We start from the raw sequence: 20310 nt of genomic DNA, 5'->3' as shown, positions 1-20310 counted from the left end.
GAGCACAGGCTCCAGACGCACAGGCTTAGCGGCCATGGCTCACGGGCCCAGCCGCTCCGCGGCATGTGGGATCTTCCCGGACCGGGGCACGAACCCACGTCCCCTGCATTGGCAGGCAGACTCTCAACCACTGCGCCACCAGGGAAGCCCCAAACTGGCATTCTTAATCACCACCCAGCACAGGTGGGAGTGTAGTGCACACACTTGAGTTTTTATCAAAAATTAATGACGAGCTTATATATTGCCTCCAACCCCTGTTTTAACCACAACTAGAACATTAGCGTGCCTTTCTGACAGACATCTATGATACAAAAAGGAGTTCACAGCTGCCTGGTATTCTTTTGCGCAGGATGGGGGTGGGGCGGGCTACAATGTGAGTGCTTCTGTGTAAAACAACGCCAATTCAGCATTTGCTTGGCCAGGTTGAGAAGACTCTGGGACGATACATGTGAGAAAAGGTGCCGTGCTTCTGAATTTCCCGCATGATTCCATTTTGTGGAATTCCCTGAAGACTTGTAATAACTCTCACCGGAGTCTCTGTAATAGGATACTCTTTAAAGTAGATTCCTTTACGATTAGAATCATCTCCAGATACTTGAGTTATTAAGTCCCCTTATAATTAAAACAGAGCTGCCTGATACCAAATCCACTCTACCCTGGATAATAATATTTATTTATTCATTCTCTAATATGTATAACCATATTCTATGCACCAGGTTCAGGAATTTACACTACTTTTACTCTCCTCATAGTACTTCCTTCTCTTATTTTATTACACATGATATAACAAGAAACAGGGAAGAGAAATGGGGCTTGCAGGGAAGGTTAATTGCTGAGCCTGAGATTTAACAAGAATCAGAGGACTTTGGGTGTAGTCTCTATTGAATTTATTTAGTAGATTTATTTACCACACTTATACTTTCTTTTCATGAGAGAAGGAACGCCTCTAACTTCCTCTGGAACTCCCCATAGCATACAGCAGAACTCCCCTCTTCACTGTCTGGGCCTTTGAAAAAAAAATCCATTTTCTGCTTGCTTTTCCGCTCTGCCTTGTGCAGCGTGTGTGTGTATATACAGAGGTTGGAAGCACAAAGTATGCTACCTCTCAGGCAGGTGACATTTTCCATCTAATGTTCACAAGAGGAAAGAGCAATTGGCAAAGATGAATCACATATCTGAGCCGCTCAGAATAACTAGAAGATTAATTGTTAGTTGGTCTATTTTGCCCCAACTAAAGCTTCTAAGACATGCAAAGCTTTGAGCTTGATTACTCGATACAAGATGACAAGTTTAGGAAATGCAATACTAAAATATTCTTACTTACTGTAAACTACAGAGGAAATCAAAACACTCTTGCAAGCAATTCTGTGAAGAGGTTTTTCTCAAGCTTGGCTGCACATTAGAATCACTAATGAGAGGGCCTCAACCTTGCATCATAAGAATCACCTGGGAAGCTTTTAAAACACACTAATGCTCAAACCCCACTTTGGATCCTCTAAAATTAAATTCTAATTATTTTGTGAGGCCAGCATCAATTAAAAAAAAAATTTTCCCTAGGAGCTTCTAATGTGCAGGGAGCATTGAGAAACCATTGGTTGGACAAATAAAACACCTGCACTTGCAAACATTTTTTACCATCCTGCCATCCAAAGTGTTGTCCTCAGTTTTCCCTGGGAGCTAGTTAGGAATGCAGAATCTCAGCCCATGCCCTGGACCTAGAGAAGCAGAATCTGCATTTTAACAAGGTTGGGGTGATTCACATGCACGTTGACATCTGAGAAACAGAGTTATAACACTGGTTTGCATTTGGACTGTGACTGGGAAGTAGAGTGAAAGATAACATTTATTAAACTCAATGAAGCAGACACTGGGCTAAACTGTACATCACCATTGCATGTTCCCAAAACTCTGAAAGGTAGGAATCACTACCCCCATTTTACAGATGGGGAAACTGAGGCTTAAAGAAATGATACAACTTGCCCAAAGTAAAAAAGTGGGAGCTCATGGAGTTGGAATTCGAATTCATATCTCTGTGTGTTGAAAGCTTGTACTTCTAACAGATAGGACTATATATCTACTGGCATGTGTATACTACATACATGAAGGAAATAGATATACTTTCCAGCTTTATAATAAGGAAAAGACATTTGTTTTCTATTTCATATGTCACATGGTTATTAAATTAAACTCCAACCTAGCATTGAACTCCTGATGTCATCAGACAAAGGAGAAAACTGGAAAGTTTCCACAACTGTAAATTAAGCCAACAAAACATTCATTTGGTCATCTTGACTAAATTAAAGGGCAAAGGACTTGGCCAGAGCATGAAAAATTAATAAATGCACGTTCTTTAGACAGATTAAAATAGCTGGCTTGAGTAACGCTGGAGCCTTTCTGAAAGTTCTTGGGGGAAGTTCGCCTTTTATTTGCAGTCAGGGCACTAATGGAGTCAGACCTGTCACATCTCCAGGAAACACAAAACAATTTATTTGCATTACCTACCAAGATAGCTTCCTCTTTAAGCTAATTTTACGCCTTTTTTCCCCATTAACAACAGAAGCTTAAGTGTTTACAGACTTCTTAAGGTATTTTGAAAGGCGAGGATGGGTGTAGGCAGTGAGGGGAGGGGGGACTGCTTTACACAGCCAGCCTTCAGAAAGCTCTAGTTCCTGGTTTAGAATAGATGCTGCTCTGATCACTTGACACATGCACTCCTCTTAGCAGGAATGCTGCATGAGACATCTTGTCTATTAGAAATCCCTTCCCCAACCTGATTCTTCTGCTTTCTATACCTCAGGGGTCAGCAGATATAGTTTTGGAGGTCAGCTATAGGCTAAGTGGAGTGACCCAGGGTGTGGTCCCTGCCCTAGAGTGACCTCAAGCATCACCCTGGCCATCGGCTTCCTGGGTTTTATTCTTCTCTGGTGGATGAAGAAAGAAGGAAACATCAATGAAAGACATAAGACTGGGGTTACTTTTTCCTTCAAGACGTGACAAAGTACAAAAATAAATATTTCCCCTTAAATGTGTCTGGGTAACAAGATGTCCTTAGGTTTTGAAATGAAAATATAAGAAAAAAATTGAACTACAACACTACAGTAGTAAAAGAGTGAGTGATATAAGTGAAAGAATATATACATAGATCAACAGAACAGAACAGAAGGTCCAGAAAAAGACCCACACAAATATGGACAATTTATTTTTTACAAAGGTGCAAAGGCAATCAACGGACAAAAGATAGTCTTTTCAGTAAATGAACAAATGGGGCTGGAGCAACCGGATGTCCATGTGCAAAAAAAAAAAGCCCCAACCTATACTTCACACTATACAAAAATCAACTCAAGATGGATGGTCAACCTAAATGTAAAATGTACAACTATAAAGTATTTAGAAGAAAACATAGAAGAAAATCTTTCAGGTCTTGGGTTAGGCAAAGAGTTCTTAGATATGACAATCCATCAAAGAAAAAATTTGATAAATTAGGTATCTCCAAAATTAAAATCTTTCCTCTGCAAAAGATACTGTTAAGAGAATGAGAGGGATTTCCCTGGTGATCCAGTGGTAAAGAACCCATCTTCCAATGCAGGGGACTAGGGTTCGATCCCTGGTTGGGAAACTAAGATCCCACATGCCTCGGGGCAACTAAGCCCGCGCACCACAACTACTGAGCTCGTGTGCCTCAATGAAAGAGTCTGCATGCCGCAAACTACAGAGCCCACGTGCCCTAGAGCCCGCACACCACAGCTAGAGAGAAGCCCACTCCCCACAACAAAAGATCCCACATGACTCAACGAAGATACTGCTGCCACAACTAAGACCTGACACAGCCAAAAAAAAAAAAAAGAGAGAATGAGAAGATGAGCTACAGACTGGGAGAAAATATTTGTATATCACATATCTGATAAAGAATTTGTATCCAGAATATATAAAGAACTCTCAAAGCTGAACAATAAGAAAATAACCCAATTAAAAACAGTCAAATGATTTGATATGCCCTTCACCTAAGGAGATATATGAATGGGCAATAGGCATATGAAAATATGTTTATCCTCACTAGGTCCTGGGGAAACGCAAATTAAACCACAGTGAGAAACTTCTACACACCTACTAGAATGAGTTAAAAAAGAAAAATAACAATGTCAATACCAAGGGCTGTCAAGGATGTGGAACAATTGGAACTCTCATACTTTGCTGGAGGGAATGCAAAAACAGTACAGATTCTAAGAACAGTTTGATGGTTTCTTATAAAGTTAAATATGTACTTACCATATGACTCAGTAATCTCACTCATAGGTATTCACCTAAGTGAAATGAAAACCTATGCTTCCACAAAAACCTATATACAAATGTTTATAGCAACTTTATTTATAATTGCCAAAAATAGGAAACAACCCAAAAGTCCCTCAAGTGGGAAATGAATAAACAAAATGTGGTGTGTACCTACAGAGTAATACTACTCAACAACAAAAAGGAATGAACTATTGATTCATATAACAATATGGATAAATTTCAAATGCGTTATGCTAAGCGAAGGAAGCCAGACAAAAAGAATATCTAATAAATGATCCCATTTATATGACATTCTGGAAGAGTTACAATGACAGGATAGAGAATAGATCGGTGAGTACCTGGGCTTAAAAGTTGGAGGAGGGTTTTTGTTTGGTGACAGAACTGCTCAGGATCTTGATTGTGGTGGTGGCTATATGACTATGCGTTTGTCAAAACTCATAGATGCTTTTATAAAAAAGAGTAAAATTTTACTTTATGTCAATTTAAAAATAAATATTTAAAAAGTGAAATGAAAATATTTTCCAATAGCTTTTCACTTCAATCTTTAAATTATTTTATAGATAACATGGTAGAGCATCCACAGAGCACTCAAGTAAGGAAAGAGTTAATTTTACCTGTCTCTAAAATTCGCAGCAGGGCAGGGTCTCTTAGAAAGGAAATATCAAGTGTTCCTTTAGCTGCCACTGCAAGGGCAGGGCTGGAGTAAGCAGAATATTGGAGTGTTCTCCAAGGATGGCCCCAAGTCAGTGTCTCTAGTGCCAGACCAGGCTGAGCAGCCCAAGGGAGGGGGAGAAACGTGACTGGGATCACCTGGAAGGGAGGGAAAAGCTCTTCAAAAAGTTATCAGTGCCAAAGAAGGCATTCTTTCTCAATGAAAGGCAGAATGTTGGGTGACTTCCCATGGGATCGGGGCTGTTATCATAGAGGACCTAACCCCCTTTGTCCACCTCTGTCCTCCTCTCTTACCTACTGGTGTTCACCCACTATAAGGCACTCATGGTCCTGACCGCAGATGTGAATAGTCTAAACTACCTTCCCCAGGAAAGCAAAACTCTGAAACTGCTTTCCTCTTTGCTACCCACACCCTCCAGTAGAGCATCTTTCTCCAAAATCCAAAGGCATAGCTTTAAGGTTCATTATTCATTTAGGTGCAAGGAGGACTCTGAGTTTCCAATTCAAGTAATCCACATTAATGTGTGAATGACCCATGGCTGCTACTGTCGCTTTTTTTTTTTTTTGCAGTACGCGGTCCTCCCACCATCGCGGCCCCTCCCGCGGCAGAGCACAGGCTCCGGACGCGCAGGCTCAGCGGCCATGGCTCACGGGCCCAGCCGCTCCGCGGCATGTGGGATCCTCCCGGACCGGGGCACGAACCCGTGTCGCCTGCATCGGCAGGCGGACTCCCAACCACTGCGCCACCAGGGAAGCCCTACTGTTGGTTTTTAAAAGAGGAGGTGTCCCCCCGACCTTTGTCTCCTCACTGTCCCTGACAGAAGAAAAAAGGACAGCTTCTTGGCAGCTCACCTTTCAGGACACTCAACCCATGCCTTCTTGTGTCAGTTCAGAAGTGCATGGCCTGAATGGTCCTGTCTTCTTGTTACTACCTTTATTGGAAAGTGGGGATAGATGGATTCTTAGTCCCTGTTTCTGTAAGACAGGGACATGGGTATGCACATGCCACCCTGGACACCATTCTTTTGGCTGTGCTTATAATAGCTGGTAATCACACTTCCTCTCAAAGAAAGCCTTCAGCTCAAGGACTACATTCTCATCCTTGGCTTCAGCTAGGGGTCATCACCTGTTCCTCTTTCTCAGGCCCCTCCCTTTGACCTTTCTTACCTGCTGTCTGATGAAGCGGCATTCCCAGGCTCAAAATTAGCAGGAGAAGGAACATGTTCTGTACCGGATCTGAAACAGACAATTGAAAGTCTCAGGACCTTCTGCAGTTTTTCTGGGTCACATGATTTGGTAATTTGCTCACTTCTGAAAACAGAACAGGGAAATGACTGGTAAACAAATCTTTTGGGGAGGCAGTGGACCATGGTGGAGTAGAGTTGGGAAGAGAAGTTAAAGGGTGATTGCCTAAAGGAGAGGAGAGATGGGGTAAGAAGAAGTGAGGCACCCTTTATCGATCCAAATTAGAAGCTCATATGAACCAGTGCTCATGAGTTACCCACACAGCTGGTTATCTGTACCTTTTTGTTTCTTCCATAGTTTCAGTGTAGGCCCTTGAAAACCAGTCTTGTTCATCAGATGAATAATGTACATCATCTTTTCCAGTTGGACTGGAACTCTGTGAGTTGGACACTCAGTGCTCAATAGAACAGAGCTGGATTCTCAATAAATACTTGCTAGTTGACTGAGCAGGTAAAGTTGTCAAGCTCTTTAGAGTGCTGTGATCCAGTGTGCCCTTCACTTGAACTACCTGTTACTAAGAGGTGCAGACAGGGATTGCAGAGAACTGCAAACCCAGCTGAGTGGGTGCCAAACCTTAGTCCTGCTTCACCTTTCGTGCTTCCACTTTTGCTCACAAACTTTCCCACCCAAGGACTTCTCACGGTTGAAGGCAAAAGGGACAGGGTATACCACTGTCAGCTTTTTTTGTCCTCAAAGCGGCTTTCAAAATTTTATTAGCCATGGAACCATTTCTTCAAGGGGAATCAAGAGCCATACATCTAAATCAGGTAAAAGCAGAGCTGCTCTGAGTACAATGGAAAGCCAGTGGAGGATTTGGATCAGGAGAATGACATGATCTCATTTACATTTTTAAAAGAGGATTCAGTTTTGGTGTAGACAATAGACTATTGTTGTGAAGGAGAGTGGGATGGGCAAGATTGGAGGCAGAAAGATCAGTAAGAAATGTTTCCACAGAGATGATAATAGTTTGGACCAGAGTGGTGGGGCTAGTGGAGGTGAGAAGGGGCCTGTTGAAGGTTTTTTATATTTATACAATTTAAAAATGTATTAAAATTTTAAAATTGGTCCCTTAAATTTATTAAAACTTTTAATATCTTTATTGGAGTATAATTGACATACAATAGAGGATTATGTGTGTGTGTGTATACATATATATTTAAGACACAGATGACTTAGTGGTATGATTCAGTGGTTTTTAGTATATTCTACAGAACTGTGCAACCCATTCCACTGTCTAATTTTGGATCATTTTCATCACTGCAAAAAGGAACCCAATACCCATTAGCAGAAACTCCCCAATTCTTTTTCCCTCTCCCACCAGTCCCTGGCATTCACTCATCTCCTTTCTGTCTCTATCAATTTGCTTATTCTGGATATTTTATATAAATGGAATCATACAATATGTGGTCTTTTGTGTATAGCTCCTTTCACTGAGCATATTATTTTCAAGACTCATCTGTATTGTAACACATTACCAATACTTCGTTCCTTTCTATGACTGAATAATATTCCATTGTATTAACACATCACATCTTTCTTATCCATTCATCAGTTGATGGACATCTGTTTCCACTTGTTGGCTATTATGAGTAATGCTATTATGACATTCATGTACAAGTTTCTGTGTAGACATGTTCCCAAATCACTTGATTATATATGTAGGAGTGGAGTTGATCAGTTAAACGGTAACTCTATATTTAACTTTTTGAGAAACTGCCCAACTGTTTATCAAATATATGATTTGCAATTACTTTCTCCTATTCTGTGATTGTCTTTTCAGTTTCTTGGTAGTGTTCTTTGAAGCACAAATATTTTAATTGTAAAGTACAAATTAATTTAATTTTGATGAAGGCCAGTTTATCTGTTTTCTCTTTTAATTGTTTGTGCCTTAGGTGTCATCTCTAAGAAAATATTGCCTAATCCAAGGTCACAAAGATTTACGTCTATGTTTTCTTTTGAGAATTTTATAGCTTTAGTTCTTATATTTAGGTCTTTGATCCAGTTTGAGTTAATTTTTGTGTATGGTGTGAGGTAAGGCTCCAGATTCATTGATTTGCACATGGACATCCAGTTGACTCTGCATACTTTGTTTAAAGGAGTATTCTTTCTCCATTGAATTGTCATAGCACCCTCACCAAAAACCAATTGACATTAAATGTATGGGCTTAGTTCTGGAATCTCAATTCTATTCCATTGAACTATATGTCTATCCTATATGTCTATATGTCAGTATCACAGACTGTTGATTACGCGGAAGCTTTGTGGTAAGTTTTGAAATTGGGAAATGTGAATCTTCAAACTTGTTTTTCTTTTTTTTAAGACTTTGTGTGTGTGTATGTGTGTGTGTGTGTGTGTGTGTGTGGCTATTCTTGCTCCCTTGCATTTCCATGTGAATTTTAGGATCAGCTTGTCTATTTCCACTCAAAAAAAGCAGATGGAATTTTGATAGGGATTGTACTGAATCTGTAGATCCATTGGGGAATATAGCCATCATTATAATATTAAGTCTTTTAATCCATGAATGGGGCATGTCTTTCCATTTATTTAAGTCTTCTATATTCTCAAGAAGATTTGATGGGAATTGCTGACAGGATGGAAATGTAGTTTGACAAAAGTAAAGAAATCCAGGAAAATTTCTAGGTTCGGAGCTTGAGTCACTAGGGCAATGGAGATACTATTTATTAAAAAGGAGAAGACTAAGAATGAAGCAGATTAGGGAGCAGAAATCAAAAATTGTATTTGGAATATGTTTGGTTTGAGATGTCTATTAGACACTCAAGTAAAGATGTTTAGTAGGTGGTTGGACAACTGGTGATCCAAAGTTTGGGGCAGAGATATAAATTTGGGAGTCATCAATGCATAAGTGTTACTTAAAGCCATGGTGCTGCATAGTACCACCTAAAGAGAGATAGAGAAAAGAAGGTGTCAAAGGACTGAGATATGGGGCATTCCAACACTTAGGGGTCTTTGAGAGGGAAGGTACTAGCAAAGAAGATTGAGAGAAGGGATATAAAGGTAAATTAACCATCTCTTTTATTTTCTGTATTCTGATGCTTTGACATCTGGAATCTTGCTGACTTTAGAGGGATTGCCCCCTCAGGATTAGCCAATTCCTAGAGACAGTAAACAACTGTCCCCTGAGTGTGCCTTTCATATGCAAACCAACCAGTCCAGAGCCCTATCTCCAATCACCTTTTTATTGGGCTCTCACTCTCTGGGTCACTATGTATCTACCCTAATCACCCTAGGGTCAGTTACCAGATACCCCTATGCCCCCAAAGTCTGCTGAAATTATACAAACTAGCCCCATTCCTTCCTGTGGAACCCACAGTAGAGGCTCCTGCCTACTTCTCCCCCTTGCCCTCTGCCTCCTGTGTGACCCTGGTATTTGCCTGTATGGCCCACTATGGTGTGGCATGCCCCTTTCTCTTGGGATCTGTGAGTATGACAAACTATTTTTTCAAAGGCAGTCACCTTCTGATCTGTTGGCCTCACCATTCCTAAATAATAGATATAATAATAAATAAAATAATAGTAATAAATAATAATAAAACCTAGAGTTTAAAACATAGTGCTGGAAGGAGGGAGTGACCAGTTGAGCCAAATGTTTCTGACAACAGGATTTAGCAGAGTATGAAGGTCATGGATGACCCTGATAAACACAGTATCAGTAGATCTGGTACAGATAAAAATAGGAAATAAGGAAGTGGAGACAACAGAATATAGGCAACTTGTTAGAGAATAGTGCTATAAAAGGGCGCAGAGATATGAGGCAGTAGCTAGAAGCGAATGCAAGGTCCACAGTGGGCTGTATTCTTGTTTTTAGTTTAGGGAGGGAAATATTACAGCAGATAACAACTAGGAACAGAATCTAGTGCTTTCTACCAGGAAATGCTCAAGACACACCTTAGCTAGACTTGAAAACTCTCTTCCTTACTGAAACTACAAACATATCCAGAGAAGATACCATTTTAAGCTGCACCTGCAGCCTAGCACTTGCCTAGCATTTTTTTTTCTAGAGTACAAAAGGATAGCATGTAACATGCAGTTCTGGCAACAGAAAGGACTCTTGGTTCACCCATCACTCGTTTTAACTTCCCCTTCTTCCCTGCCCATCGAAGGGGACTTTCCTTGCACACTGTCTCCTTGAGTCAACTGAGAGACAGACACTGTCGTAAAGGTACTTTCCAACTAGCAGCCTTCTTTCTCCTAGGGATAAAGTGCCCCATGGAATGGATAAGAACTCAGGTTCTAACGTCAGACACATCTGAGTTCAGATTCTGAGTCTACAAAGTATTAGCCTCTAAGACCTTAGACAGTTTATGAAAACATTTTGTGTCCCATTTCCCTAAAGTGCCAATAATAATAACTCCTACTTCAAGCCGGAATCCTGGGGGCGTCATCTTAAATCTACACATCGCTTATCTTGCACATTCAGTCCAGCCCCCAGTCCTATTAATTCTACTTCCTGGATACACCATAGCAGAGCCTCCTCACTGCCATTTTTACCTCCTAGTCTTGTTTCCTTCTGCTCCATCCTTCTCTTGTCGTCACAAACCTTGACGTCATCCTTGGCTCCTGTCTTCTATCACCAGCATCTGATTCATTAACACATCCTATAGGCCCTTCTTTCAAGTATATCTAGAATCTGACCATGTCTCACTGCTTCCATATCAACCTAAGCCATTATCGTGTCTTGTGGCTATTCTAACCTTGCCTTCCTACAGTTGATTCTCAACACAGGAGCCAGAGTGATTCTTTAAAAGTGTAAGTCAAAGCAGGTCTGCTCAAAACCTTTTGATGGCTCAGTATTTCACTGAGAATAAACTCCTAAGTCTCTCCAATAACCAGGTAATAGGGGCCTCTGTCTTGAGTCACCCTGCCATGCTTTAGATGAGTGCACTGTAGCCATGCCCCTCCCTGCAGTGTGGGTGTTTGCTGGGTTGAGAGGTGTCATCTGGACCTCTTGACCTCCCCCCACTACCCATTATAATCTAGGTCCTTGGGATGCTGGAATTCACTGCCCAAATGGCCCTAAGCCCACTTCCAGGCCTGTGTAGTGTCTTCACCAAATCCATCCCTTCAAGTGTGGATCCTGCTGCCAGTGTGCCTGTCCCTACACCTGGATGCTTTTTTTGCTCTTTCTGGTGAGTCTGCCTTATGCAAAAAACTGCAACAGCACCACCCCTCCAGCATTCCCAATTCTCCTTGTCGTCTTTCTTTTCCAAAACTTTCATTACCATCTAACTTACCATATAGTGTACTTGTTTATTATATTATTACCTGTCATCTTCCATTAGAATATAATCACTCAAAGGACAGGGATCGTTGTCTGTTTATTTACTACTATGCCTTCAGCCCCAGAACAGAGTCTGGCAATAAGTAGGTACTTGGTTAATACTTGTTGGATGAACTATCTCTTTACCTAGCAGGCGGAACAATCTCTTGAATACTGAATAATCACATCTGACCATGTCACTCCTGCTTAAAAGACTTCAACAACTCCCACTATTTACAAGGTGAAGTTCTCCTTCAGTGTGGCCTACAAAACCTTCCCTGATCTGGCACCTCCTGCCTTGGCCACAGAGAAACACATGTGCTTTCCATGACTAGGACCTCACAGGTGCTTTGAGAAGTCTAATCTCACATCTAATCTCATCTTATTTTTTCTAATCTTATTTTTCTTCTATCTCAATTTCTTCATGAGCTTAAAAAATTGTATTGCATCATAAATAACTCCTTAAGTGGCCTTACATTTCATGCATTCAACAGAAGTGGATAAGTCTTTCCTAACTGTCTTAGTCTATTTCTTCTGCCTCAATTGTATCTGCTACTCACCTCTAGTGTAAGTACTTAACTCATTACTGGTATACTGATTTATTACACTTCTGTTTTCTAGGCTAGAACAGGAGCTCTTTGTACAGTCATCCCTTGGTATCTGCAGGATATTGGCTCCAGGATCCTCTGTGGATACCAAAATCCACAGATGCTCAAGTCCCTCATGTAAAATGGCATAATATAGTCGGCCGTACATGTAGGGTTGCAGAACCCTTTAGATACGGAGAGCGGACTGCACTTGATTAGGTCCTTATAACTGTGTGCTGAATGGACAAGTGAATGAGTGCTTGCATGCATGACAATTTAGCATCATACTCAGGAATCTGAGATCACTGGCTCCCACTTGACTCCACTCTATTGGAGAAACAGAAACCTTAATTTGGTTGTTTATTTTGGCCGCAAATAAGAACTTTCCATCGAATGGAGCCACTCACAACACAATGGGCCACTAATGGGGTGGGGAGGCATCATCCCTGGTATTGTTTAAGCAAAAGGTGCATGTTGAAGCAAGAGTTTCCACAAGAGGTGGAAGGTGATCCCTTTTTAAAAGCAAGATTATTTACAAGATTATCTCCCAGAAGAATGTTTCCACAGGTATCTCAAGCCCCTCACCAACCTCTCTCAAAAGACTAGGCTATCTGGATAAGACCTCTACCCTCTGGGTTCTTTAGGAGAACCACGTTTTCTGAAAGAGCAGGTTCTTGAAGGCTTTAATGTTGGGGAAGTATGAACTCTTTCATACTCAGACAGGCAAGGCCTGAAAGAATTTACTTAGAGAACTTACGGAGTGCATTGCCAAAATTAATGAACTCAATGCATCATTTAAAGAGTATCCATGTGTAAGGCACTCCTTTGGCCAAATGAGCATTGTGACGACTCTTCTCCACGATACAATGAACATGTTCAAACAACCACATCTCTCTCTAGCCTCCCCTTTTAAAATTCACCTTTGTTTTGGATATAAATATCTTATTGTCTATGCCTAGTCAGCTGTTCATTTTCATCTTAATTGTATATTCCTTATGTACATGTTTGGTTTTGCTAGCTTTTCCATCAAGCAGAGGGTGCTCATTGTAGCTATCTTTATATCAGTCAGGCTGGGCTCTAATGAATACTTTGGAATGTGAATGGAAAACAGTAGTTTTTAATCAAATGATCAGTTTAGCTGAATTTCTTAATTTCTGGATAATTCTTAATGAAGTTACGGGTAATTCTTGATAATTCTGCCTATGAACATGTCGTAGTATTGCAGTTGAGGGCAAGTCATTATCTAAAATGGAACAGAATGGCACAGGATAAGCTTCAAGAACTTTTCCTGGTGGCTCCAGGAGTCAAGAAGGGCCCCCTCAGTAAGGAGATAATCAAGCTTGAGAGTGAGAAGAAGCAAAAGCTACTCTTTTTAGATTTGTGCAAAGTCCTGCTCAAATTGCTGCCCCCTTGGCTCTCACCCAGGCCACTAGAAAAGCTGCTTCTCTTGGTGGTATGGTGGAAGCAGCAGTTCTGAGCTAGGCATCAGGAGTCAGAAGTTCCAGTTTTTGCTCTGTCCCTGCTGCCTTAGGAACTCACTCTCCACTCTCTACAAAAGAAGGGGTGAACTAGGTGACTTCCAAGGTTCCTTCCATGGACCATCTATGCAACCAACAATCAATCTCTACCATTTTGTTTCGCCATGTTAGGTAATACTCAAGTGTGTAACATATCAAGATTTTTGATGAACCGTGAACATTTTAATATTTTTGATATTAAAGTGTGATTTCATTTCTAACTACCACAAGTATTATTGGCCTATCAGTAACAGTTGATCACTAGTGTTTAAGATAAAGTTAAGATATGTAAGAATGGCCTTATTCCAGCTGAAGTCTTTTACTCCTCCCCTCTAAAAGGCATTTAAGAAAGTGAGTTAAAATGATATCATGGAGATAAGTAAAAAACTTCAACTTATAAATGTGTATATATATGAATGTGTACATAGACATAAAGTTAAACTTTTGATAATTTAGGCACTTTGTTATTAGGAACATAAAGTAATGTGGGGAGTTGCATAACCTTTGTTGCCTAGGTTGTGGCAGAGCTAGTGACCAGTAATGCGAAGTTTGGGTGGTCAGCTATGTCCTCATCTAGGGAGACGTGGACCTGGAGAAATCTTCAAGAGTTTATGGATACCGTCAAGTGGAAGGTTCCTGCTTCAGTGGACATTCTCCTCCCTCCCTCTCCTCTTTTTCTTCCTCCTTCTGCTCCTTCTGCTCCTTCTGCTTCTTCTGCTTCTCCTTTTGCTTCTGCTGCTGCTGCTTCTCTTTTTCCTCTGTTTCTCTATCCTGCTCAAGAAGATTAAGCTCCCCAAGGGCAGAAATTTCTGTCTGTTTTTGTTCCTTACTATATCCCTGGCACCCCAAACAGCTCCTAATACATGGTGGGTCCTCATTAATATTCACCGAATGATTAGATCATGCTCCTGTGGTCCAAGAGCCATAAATGGCCCTTCTATTCTAACATGGTGAGATTGCGAGGGGTGGAAATCGGAAATCATCAAGTTCTCTAATATCTGAAGCTCTTGACCACACCACAGTCAATAAACAGAAATGACTGTGGACAAGGTATGTGAAAAATACTTTGTAAATGGCAAAGCGTTCTTTACGTTCATTGTCATTATTACTTAGGATGGTGACTGATGATCTTTGGTCTAAAATTCCCATGAATTCCTAATATGGCCACTCCTTTCACTAACCCACGAAGGTTTCGCCTGGTAAAGTCTACCTAGTCTTTAAGACTCACTCAGCACCACCTCTTTCACGACTACTCCCCTGTGCCTCCTAAGTAAATGTTCACAGAACTGTTGTACCTTTCAGAGTACTTCTTGTCTATCTTGTATTTAATAGGTTACGTCTAACTTTCTGCTTAGTAGATGTTTAGATATTATTCTGCTTATTTCTCCATAAAAGATACTAACAGCAATTTATTCAATTGTATTAAGAAGTCGTATCTTTCCAGAAAAATCAAGAACATTTCTGTAAATTCTGAGGAGAAGGTTGTAATCAGAAAATGTAAGCAGGAAAACTTTTCCAAGCAAAATTTGCAAGAGAACCAAAAATTACTATAGGTGCTAGAAGGTTCAATTTCTGGTTGCTTCAGGCCCAGTTTCTTGCCATTTCACCTATCTACTGAAAGCTATTTGTGAATTTATAGATGAAATGAAATTTATGGTGCTGAAATTATGTACAGAGGTTTTAATTCTTTCTTTCTTTTATTCAAGACATTTACTCTATATTTTCTGTGTGGCAAGCTCTGGTATGCAGAGGTAAATAAGACAGAAACAAAGCTTTCAGAATTCTCTGGTCTCTACAATAACCAAGGCACAGGCACTTTATGGAAATATCTCAAGAATCCTAGCAAATAATTTCTTTGTGTAATAATAACCAGCATAAAGGATCATGCTTGTATAACACTTTATTCTCTGCTGAGCATTGCTAGTCTTAACTCATTTTGCTTCTCCCTCTTCCCAAGTGTCTAGCACAGCCCTGGATATCTGTAAAGACCTAGATAAATACACAACAAACTGAATTGAAATACCTGACTTAATCACTGTTTTTGAAGCCAAGTGTCTAAAGCAAGAATTGTAAGTAGCAATGTTTTAAAATAATTTGGATCTGAGTGCCTTTGGCAAGTAATGCAGAGTTTGCCCCAGGCCCTGCTACTCCCTATTGTATGATCACACATTTTACTGTCTACCAGTTCCTACAGGCATTTGAGATTTTAGGAAATCTTAACAACAGTAGCTCTGTTTTTAGAGGTTGATCAGAAATCTTTCAGTATTCAATATCTAAACCATCTAGACATAGGTAGACAATCTGTAGCCTTCAATTTAACTTAAATTCAAATTGAATCTCAACTTTTTAGTCAATAAACACTGAGCTCCCATTTTTTGCAAGTCTTTGCATTAGACTGTGGAGAATCAATAGAAGGATTCATCTAAGAAAGGATTCCTGCCCTTAAAGACATTATAACATAGTCAGAAGTTTAAAACTCATACATACGAAAAATACTAAGAAGTGGTGTAAAATATTTTGCATGACGATGCAAAAACCCTGGAAGCTGACTGGAAGAAGGGAGACTTCTCAGATGGATGGGATTTGAAATGAGTCTTTGAAGCACAGGTAGAAATTGGAGAGTTGGAACAACTCTTGAGGGCACTGCAGATGAGCCAGGAGCAAAGTTTTAGAGGTGCAAACACACAGGGCATGTTAAGGAAGACAATGAACAGCATAACCTGGCTGGAAATAAGTTTGGGACAAGAATGTTGAGAGCTTAGTGCCAGGTAGAGCTGCCAATAAAAAACAGTGACAGTCACTCAAAAACTAAGTGACAATAACAAAGAAGTCTGAAAAGATTAAATCTGAGTTTGTTTGTTTCAGTATATAATAGAGGGAGAGTGGAATTGGAGGCCAGCTACTTGATTAGAGGGTCACAGTGTTCATCCAGATGTTTGGTAAAGCATCTGATTTAGGATCAGAAGAGGGAAGAAAGGGAGAGGAAGGAGAAACTTCCTGTCAGTAAGATAATTGACAGGACAACTGACAAAACAATTGACAAGTGATTAGTCACATGGGAAAGAAACAGAAGCAACAAGTTGACTGTGGTTTTGAGGTCAGACTATCAAAACAATATTGATGTCATTGGGTGGGCGTGGGGGGGAGGAAATATAAGATCAAGAGCTGATTTTTTTTTTTGCGGTAAGTGGGCCTCTCACTGTTGTGGCCTCTCCTGTTGCGGAGCACAGGCTCCAGGTGCGCAGGCTCCAGGTGCGCAGGCTCAGCAGCCATGGCTCATGGGCCAGCTGCTCCACGGCATGTGGGATATTCCCAGACCGGGGCACGAACCCGTGTCCCCTGCATCAGCAGGCGGACTCTCAACCACTGCGCCACCAGGGAAACCCAAGAGCTGATTTTTAAAGGGAAGATGATGAGTTAGGTTTGAGTCATGAAGTAATGCAAGGCAGTGAAGAAAAATGTAGGCCTGGAGTGTGGAACACAATTTGGGACTAGAGATAAAGATAAAGAAGTTATTTGTAATAAAATGTTAGTTGACTTTGGGGAATGAATTAACTCTCTGAGGGGGAGAGTATAAAAAGAGAGGTTAGAAAGGAAAGATCTGAACTCTGAGGAATGCCCCAAAATTTGGAGAGCAGGAGTAAGAGACCAGAGACAAAAGCAGAGAAGAAATGATCCTAAGAGTGAAACGCTTCTCCATCACAATATCTCAGAGCCAAGGGAGGAAATCCCAAGAAGCAGAAGTGGTTGACAATAGAGAGGTCAGGAGACTAAGAACTGGGAATCAGCCCCAGGGTTATTAGAGAGGGCTGGAGGGCATTGAGGTGATTGGGGCTGGATAACCTTTCAGTTTCCTTTACCTATCCTGGAATTCTGTTAGTTGATTTGAAGATTAGGGGAACACAACATGAGAGAGCCCCACAGCAGTAGAGCAGCGTGGGACATGAGGAGGTCAGGCTGCAGTTGCCTCATTACAGGGTAACCCAAGTATGCTACAGTTAAGTCATGGGGTATATTTGAACGTTGCCATGTGGAATAAAAATTACACACAACAACCTATGGATCACTGTCCGATGCATCTTAAAGAAAGTCAGCTCTGAAGCATGATCCCTAATACTGTCCCGGAGAAATCTGCATCACCTCCATCAGCCCCAATGTCTGCTGTATATTATGCAAATATCCCACATCTGGTGATTCACCAGCCACTTCATCAAATCAATTAATTCAACAACTCAAGAAGCACCCAATGAGCACCCATGCATATTGTGAGGCACTGTGAGGGGTACTTGGGATTCAGAGAACCTAAAAGGTGTGGTCTTTGCCTATGAGGAGCTGCAGTTTAATGGAAAGGCTCACAGAAGAAATCTGAGAAGACACGTTGAAGAGTGGGAAAGGAACATCCTGCTGATGGTGAGAGTTCAGGTAATAAAGGCAAATAGACCAGTTCCAAGTGGCAAGAGATAAGATTTCATCTATTCATAGAATCTTAGGCTTCAAAGGGAGCTTAAAAAACATCCAGATCAATTGGCATTTGACTCCTGCTACAACTGTCTGATTACTGCTCACACTGAATATTCTTACTGTACATTTTTGTCAATGTATGTTAATCACTCCCTTCCACAGAACCACAGAATTTCAGGGTCACAAGACCTTATTTGTAGGTAATTTCATTCAAGTTTCACCTCCTCACTTCAACCCTTTCTCACATAAATCCATCGTCATCACTTTTCTACTATGTGCACCTGGATAGTGACCAATAAATAGCAATAGTTGCAGTTTTCCTTCATTTTGCTAAACATTCTTTCATCATTTTATGTAGAATATTAAGCATTTTAGTAGGCCCAAATCACGCTTTTGTTAAATAATGGTTGTCTATATTATAAGTTAATGTAATTATAGTTTTTGTTGTTTTTTTTTTTTTAACAGCTTACACTTGAATATAGCTTGTAAACACAGGCTAGCCTGGAACGTTGACTGCCTGCCAAAGGGATAATCACAAACAGGTGTTTGATGTAAAAATCCAAATTTTTAAGTTCCATTAACCCTCCAAAATTCTAAGCAGAGAGACAACTTCAGGAGTAAATTTTTTTTGGTGCAGATTTATTTTGTGCAGAAAAAAAAATAACTCACCTCATAAAACTGCTCAAGAAGAATAATAAGCATAGGACCAGCAAGAGAAATCCTCCTATTTTGAGGACAGGAGGAAATTAGCTTGTTTGTGTACCTGAGCACAGTTTCTGAGGCAGTTTCCCCTGTCTCCAATGGTGTGCAGAGAAAATGTGCCCATGCTTACCCAACTATGGCACCCTCATCATGGTCTACAACACCAACTCGAAGTATGAGAAAATCTCAACCCACTTGATACTCACATCAGGCCTTGGCACGGCTCCTCAGGCAAAGACGCAAAAGAAAATAACACAACAAACAGTTGCTCTTTGTCAGATTCCCTCATAGAAGCCAACAAAACAAACAGCCAAAACAAAACCAAAACCTAGGTTGTTGCCGAGACCAATGCAACAAGTAGTAGCTCCAACCCAGGGTTCTTTTTAGCTGGCAGAGGGACGCATGAGGATGGATAACAGAAAACTATGGGGATAAAGTACACTGAGCAAGACAAGAAAAGATATCATCCCCATCCAACTCAGGCTTTCTCTTAATATGAGTACAATTCAAACCAAAACTGATGCTAAGGAACTGACTGAAGCCCAACCTACTGGCAAGTTTTGGTTTTACTTTCAGTGGCACTTCTCTGCATGCAAGTACCCATTGACCTGCGTGTGCATATTTATTTATTTATGTATTTATTTATGTATTTACTTATTTTAGGTTGTTTCCATGTCTGGCTATCGTAAATAGTGCTGCAATGAACACTGGGGTGCATGTGTCTTTTTTTTTCTTTTATTATTGGTTAAAAAATTATTTTTAACATCTTTATTGGAGTATAATTGCTTTACAAAGGTGTGTTAGTTTTTGCTTTATAACAAAGTGAATCAGCTGTACATATACATATATCCTCATATCTCCTCCCTCTTGTGTCTCCCTCTCACCCTCCCTATTCCACCCCTCTAGGTGGTCACAAAGCACTAAGCTGATCTCCCTGTACTATGTGGCTGCTTCCCACTAGCTATCTGTTTTACATTTGGTAGTGTATATATGTCCCTGCCTCTCTCTTGCTTTGTCACAGCTTACCCTTCCCCCTCCCCATATCCTCAAGTCCATTCTCTAGTACGTCTGTGTCTTTATTCCTGTCTTACCCCTAGGTTCTTCATGACTTTTTTTTTTTCTTAGATTCCATATATATGTGTTAGCATACGGTATTTGTTTTTCTCTTTCTGACTTACTTCACTCTGTATGACAGACTCTAGGTCCATCCACCTCACTACAAATAACTCAATTTCATTTCTTTTTATGGCTGAGTAATATTCCATTGTATATATGTGCCACATCTTCTTTATCCATTCATCAGTCGATGGACACTTAGGTTGCTTCCATATCCTGGCTATTGTGACTAGAGCTGCAGTGAGCATTGTGGTACATGACTCTCATTGAATTATGGTTTTCTCAGGGTGTATACCCAGCAGTGGGGTTGCTGGGTCATATGGTAGTTCTATTTTTAGTTTTTTAAGGAACCTCCATACTGTTCTCCATAGTGGCTATAGCAATTTACATTCCCACCAACAGTGCAAGACGGTTCCCTTTTCTCCACACCCTCTCCAGCGTT

At 40.6% G+C, this 20310-nt stretch overlaps 1 protein-coding gene across 10 annotated transcripts in view; it reads right to left on the bottom strand.

The window, feature by feature from the left end:
• The window catches only part of PDCD1LG2 (programmed cell death 1 ligand 2), a 118285-nt gene that overhangs the window by 67234 nt on the left and 30741 nt on the right, over window positions 1–20310 (bottom strand). For 9 of the 10 annotated variants that reach the window (XR_003001703.1, XR_003001702.1, XR_003001704.1 and 6 more), the window contains exon 4: window positions 6130–6198. Coding sequence is in view for 7 of the 10 variants with exons in the window: in XM_024734225.1 (XP_024589993.1) it covers window positions 6130–6184 (55 nt within the window). In the remaining 3 variants the exon portion in view is untranslated. Of the gene's footprint in view, window positions 1–6129; window positions 6199–18958; window positions 19293–20310 lie in introns of those variants that run through there. The other variant, XM_024734226.1, reaches the window with a different exon arrangement.

Source organism: Neophocaena asiaeorientalis, unplaced genomic scaffold (assembly GCF_003031525.2).
Source record: "Neophocaena asiaeorientalis asiaeorientalis breed wild unplaced genomic scaffold, Neophocaena_asiaeorientalis_V1.1 scaffold256, whole genome shotgun sequence".
Lineage (NCBI taxonomy): Eukaryota > Metazoa > Chordata > Mammalia > Artiodactyla > Phocoenidae > Neophocaena > Neophocaena asiaeorientalis.
This window is presented reverse-complemented; position numbering and strand designations above follow the sequence as displayed.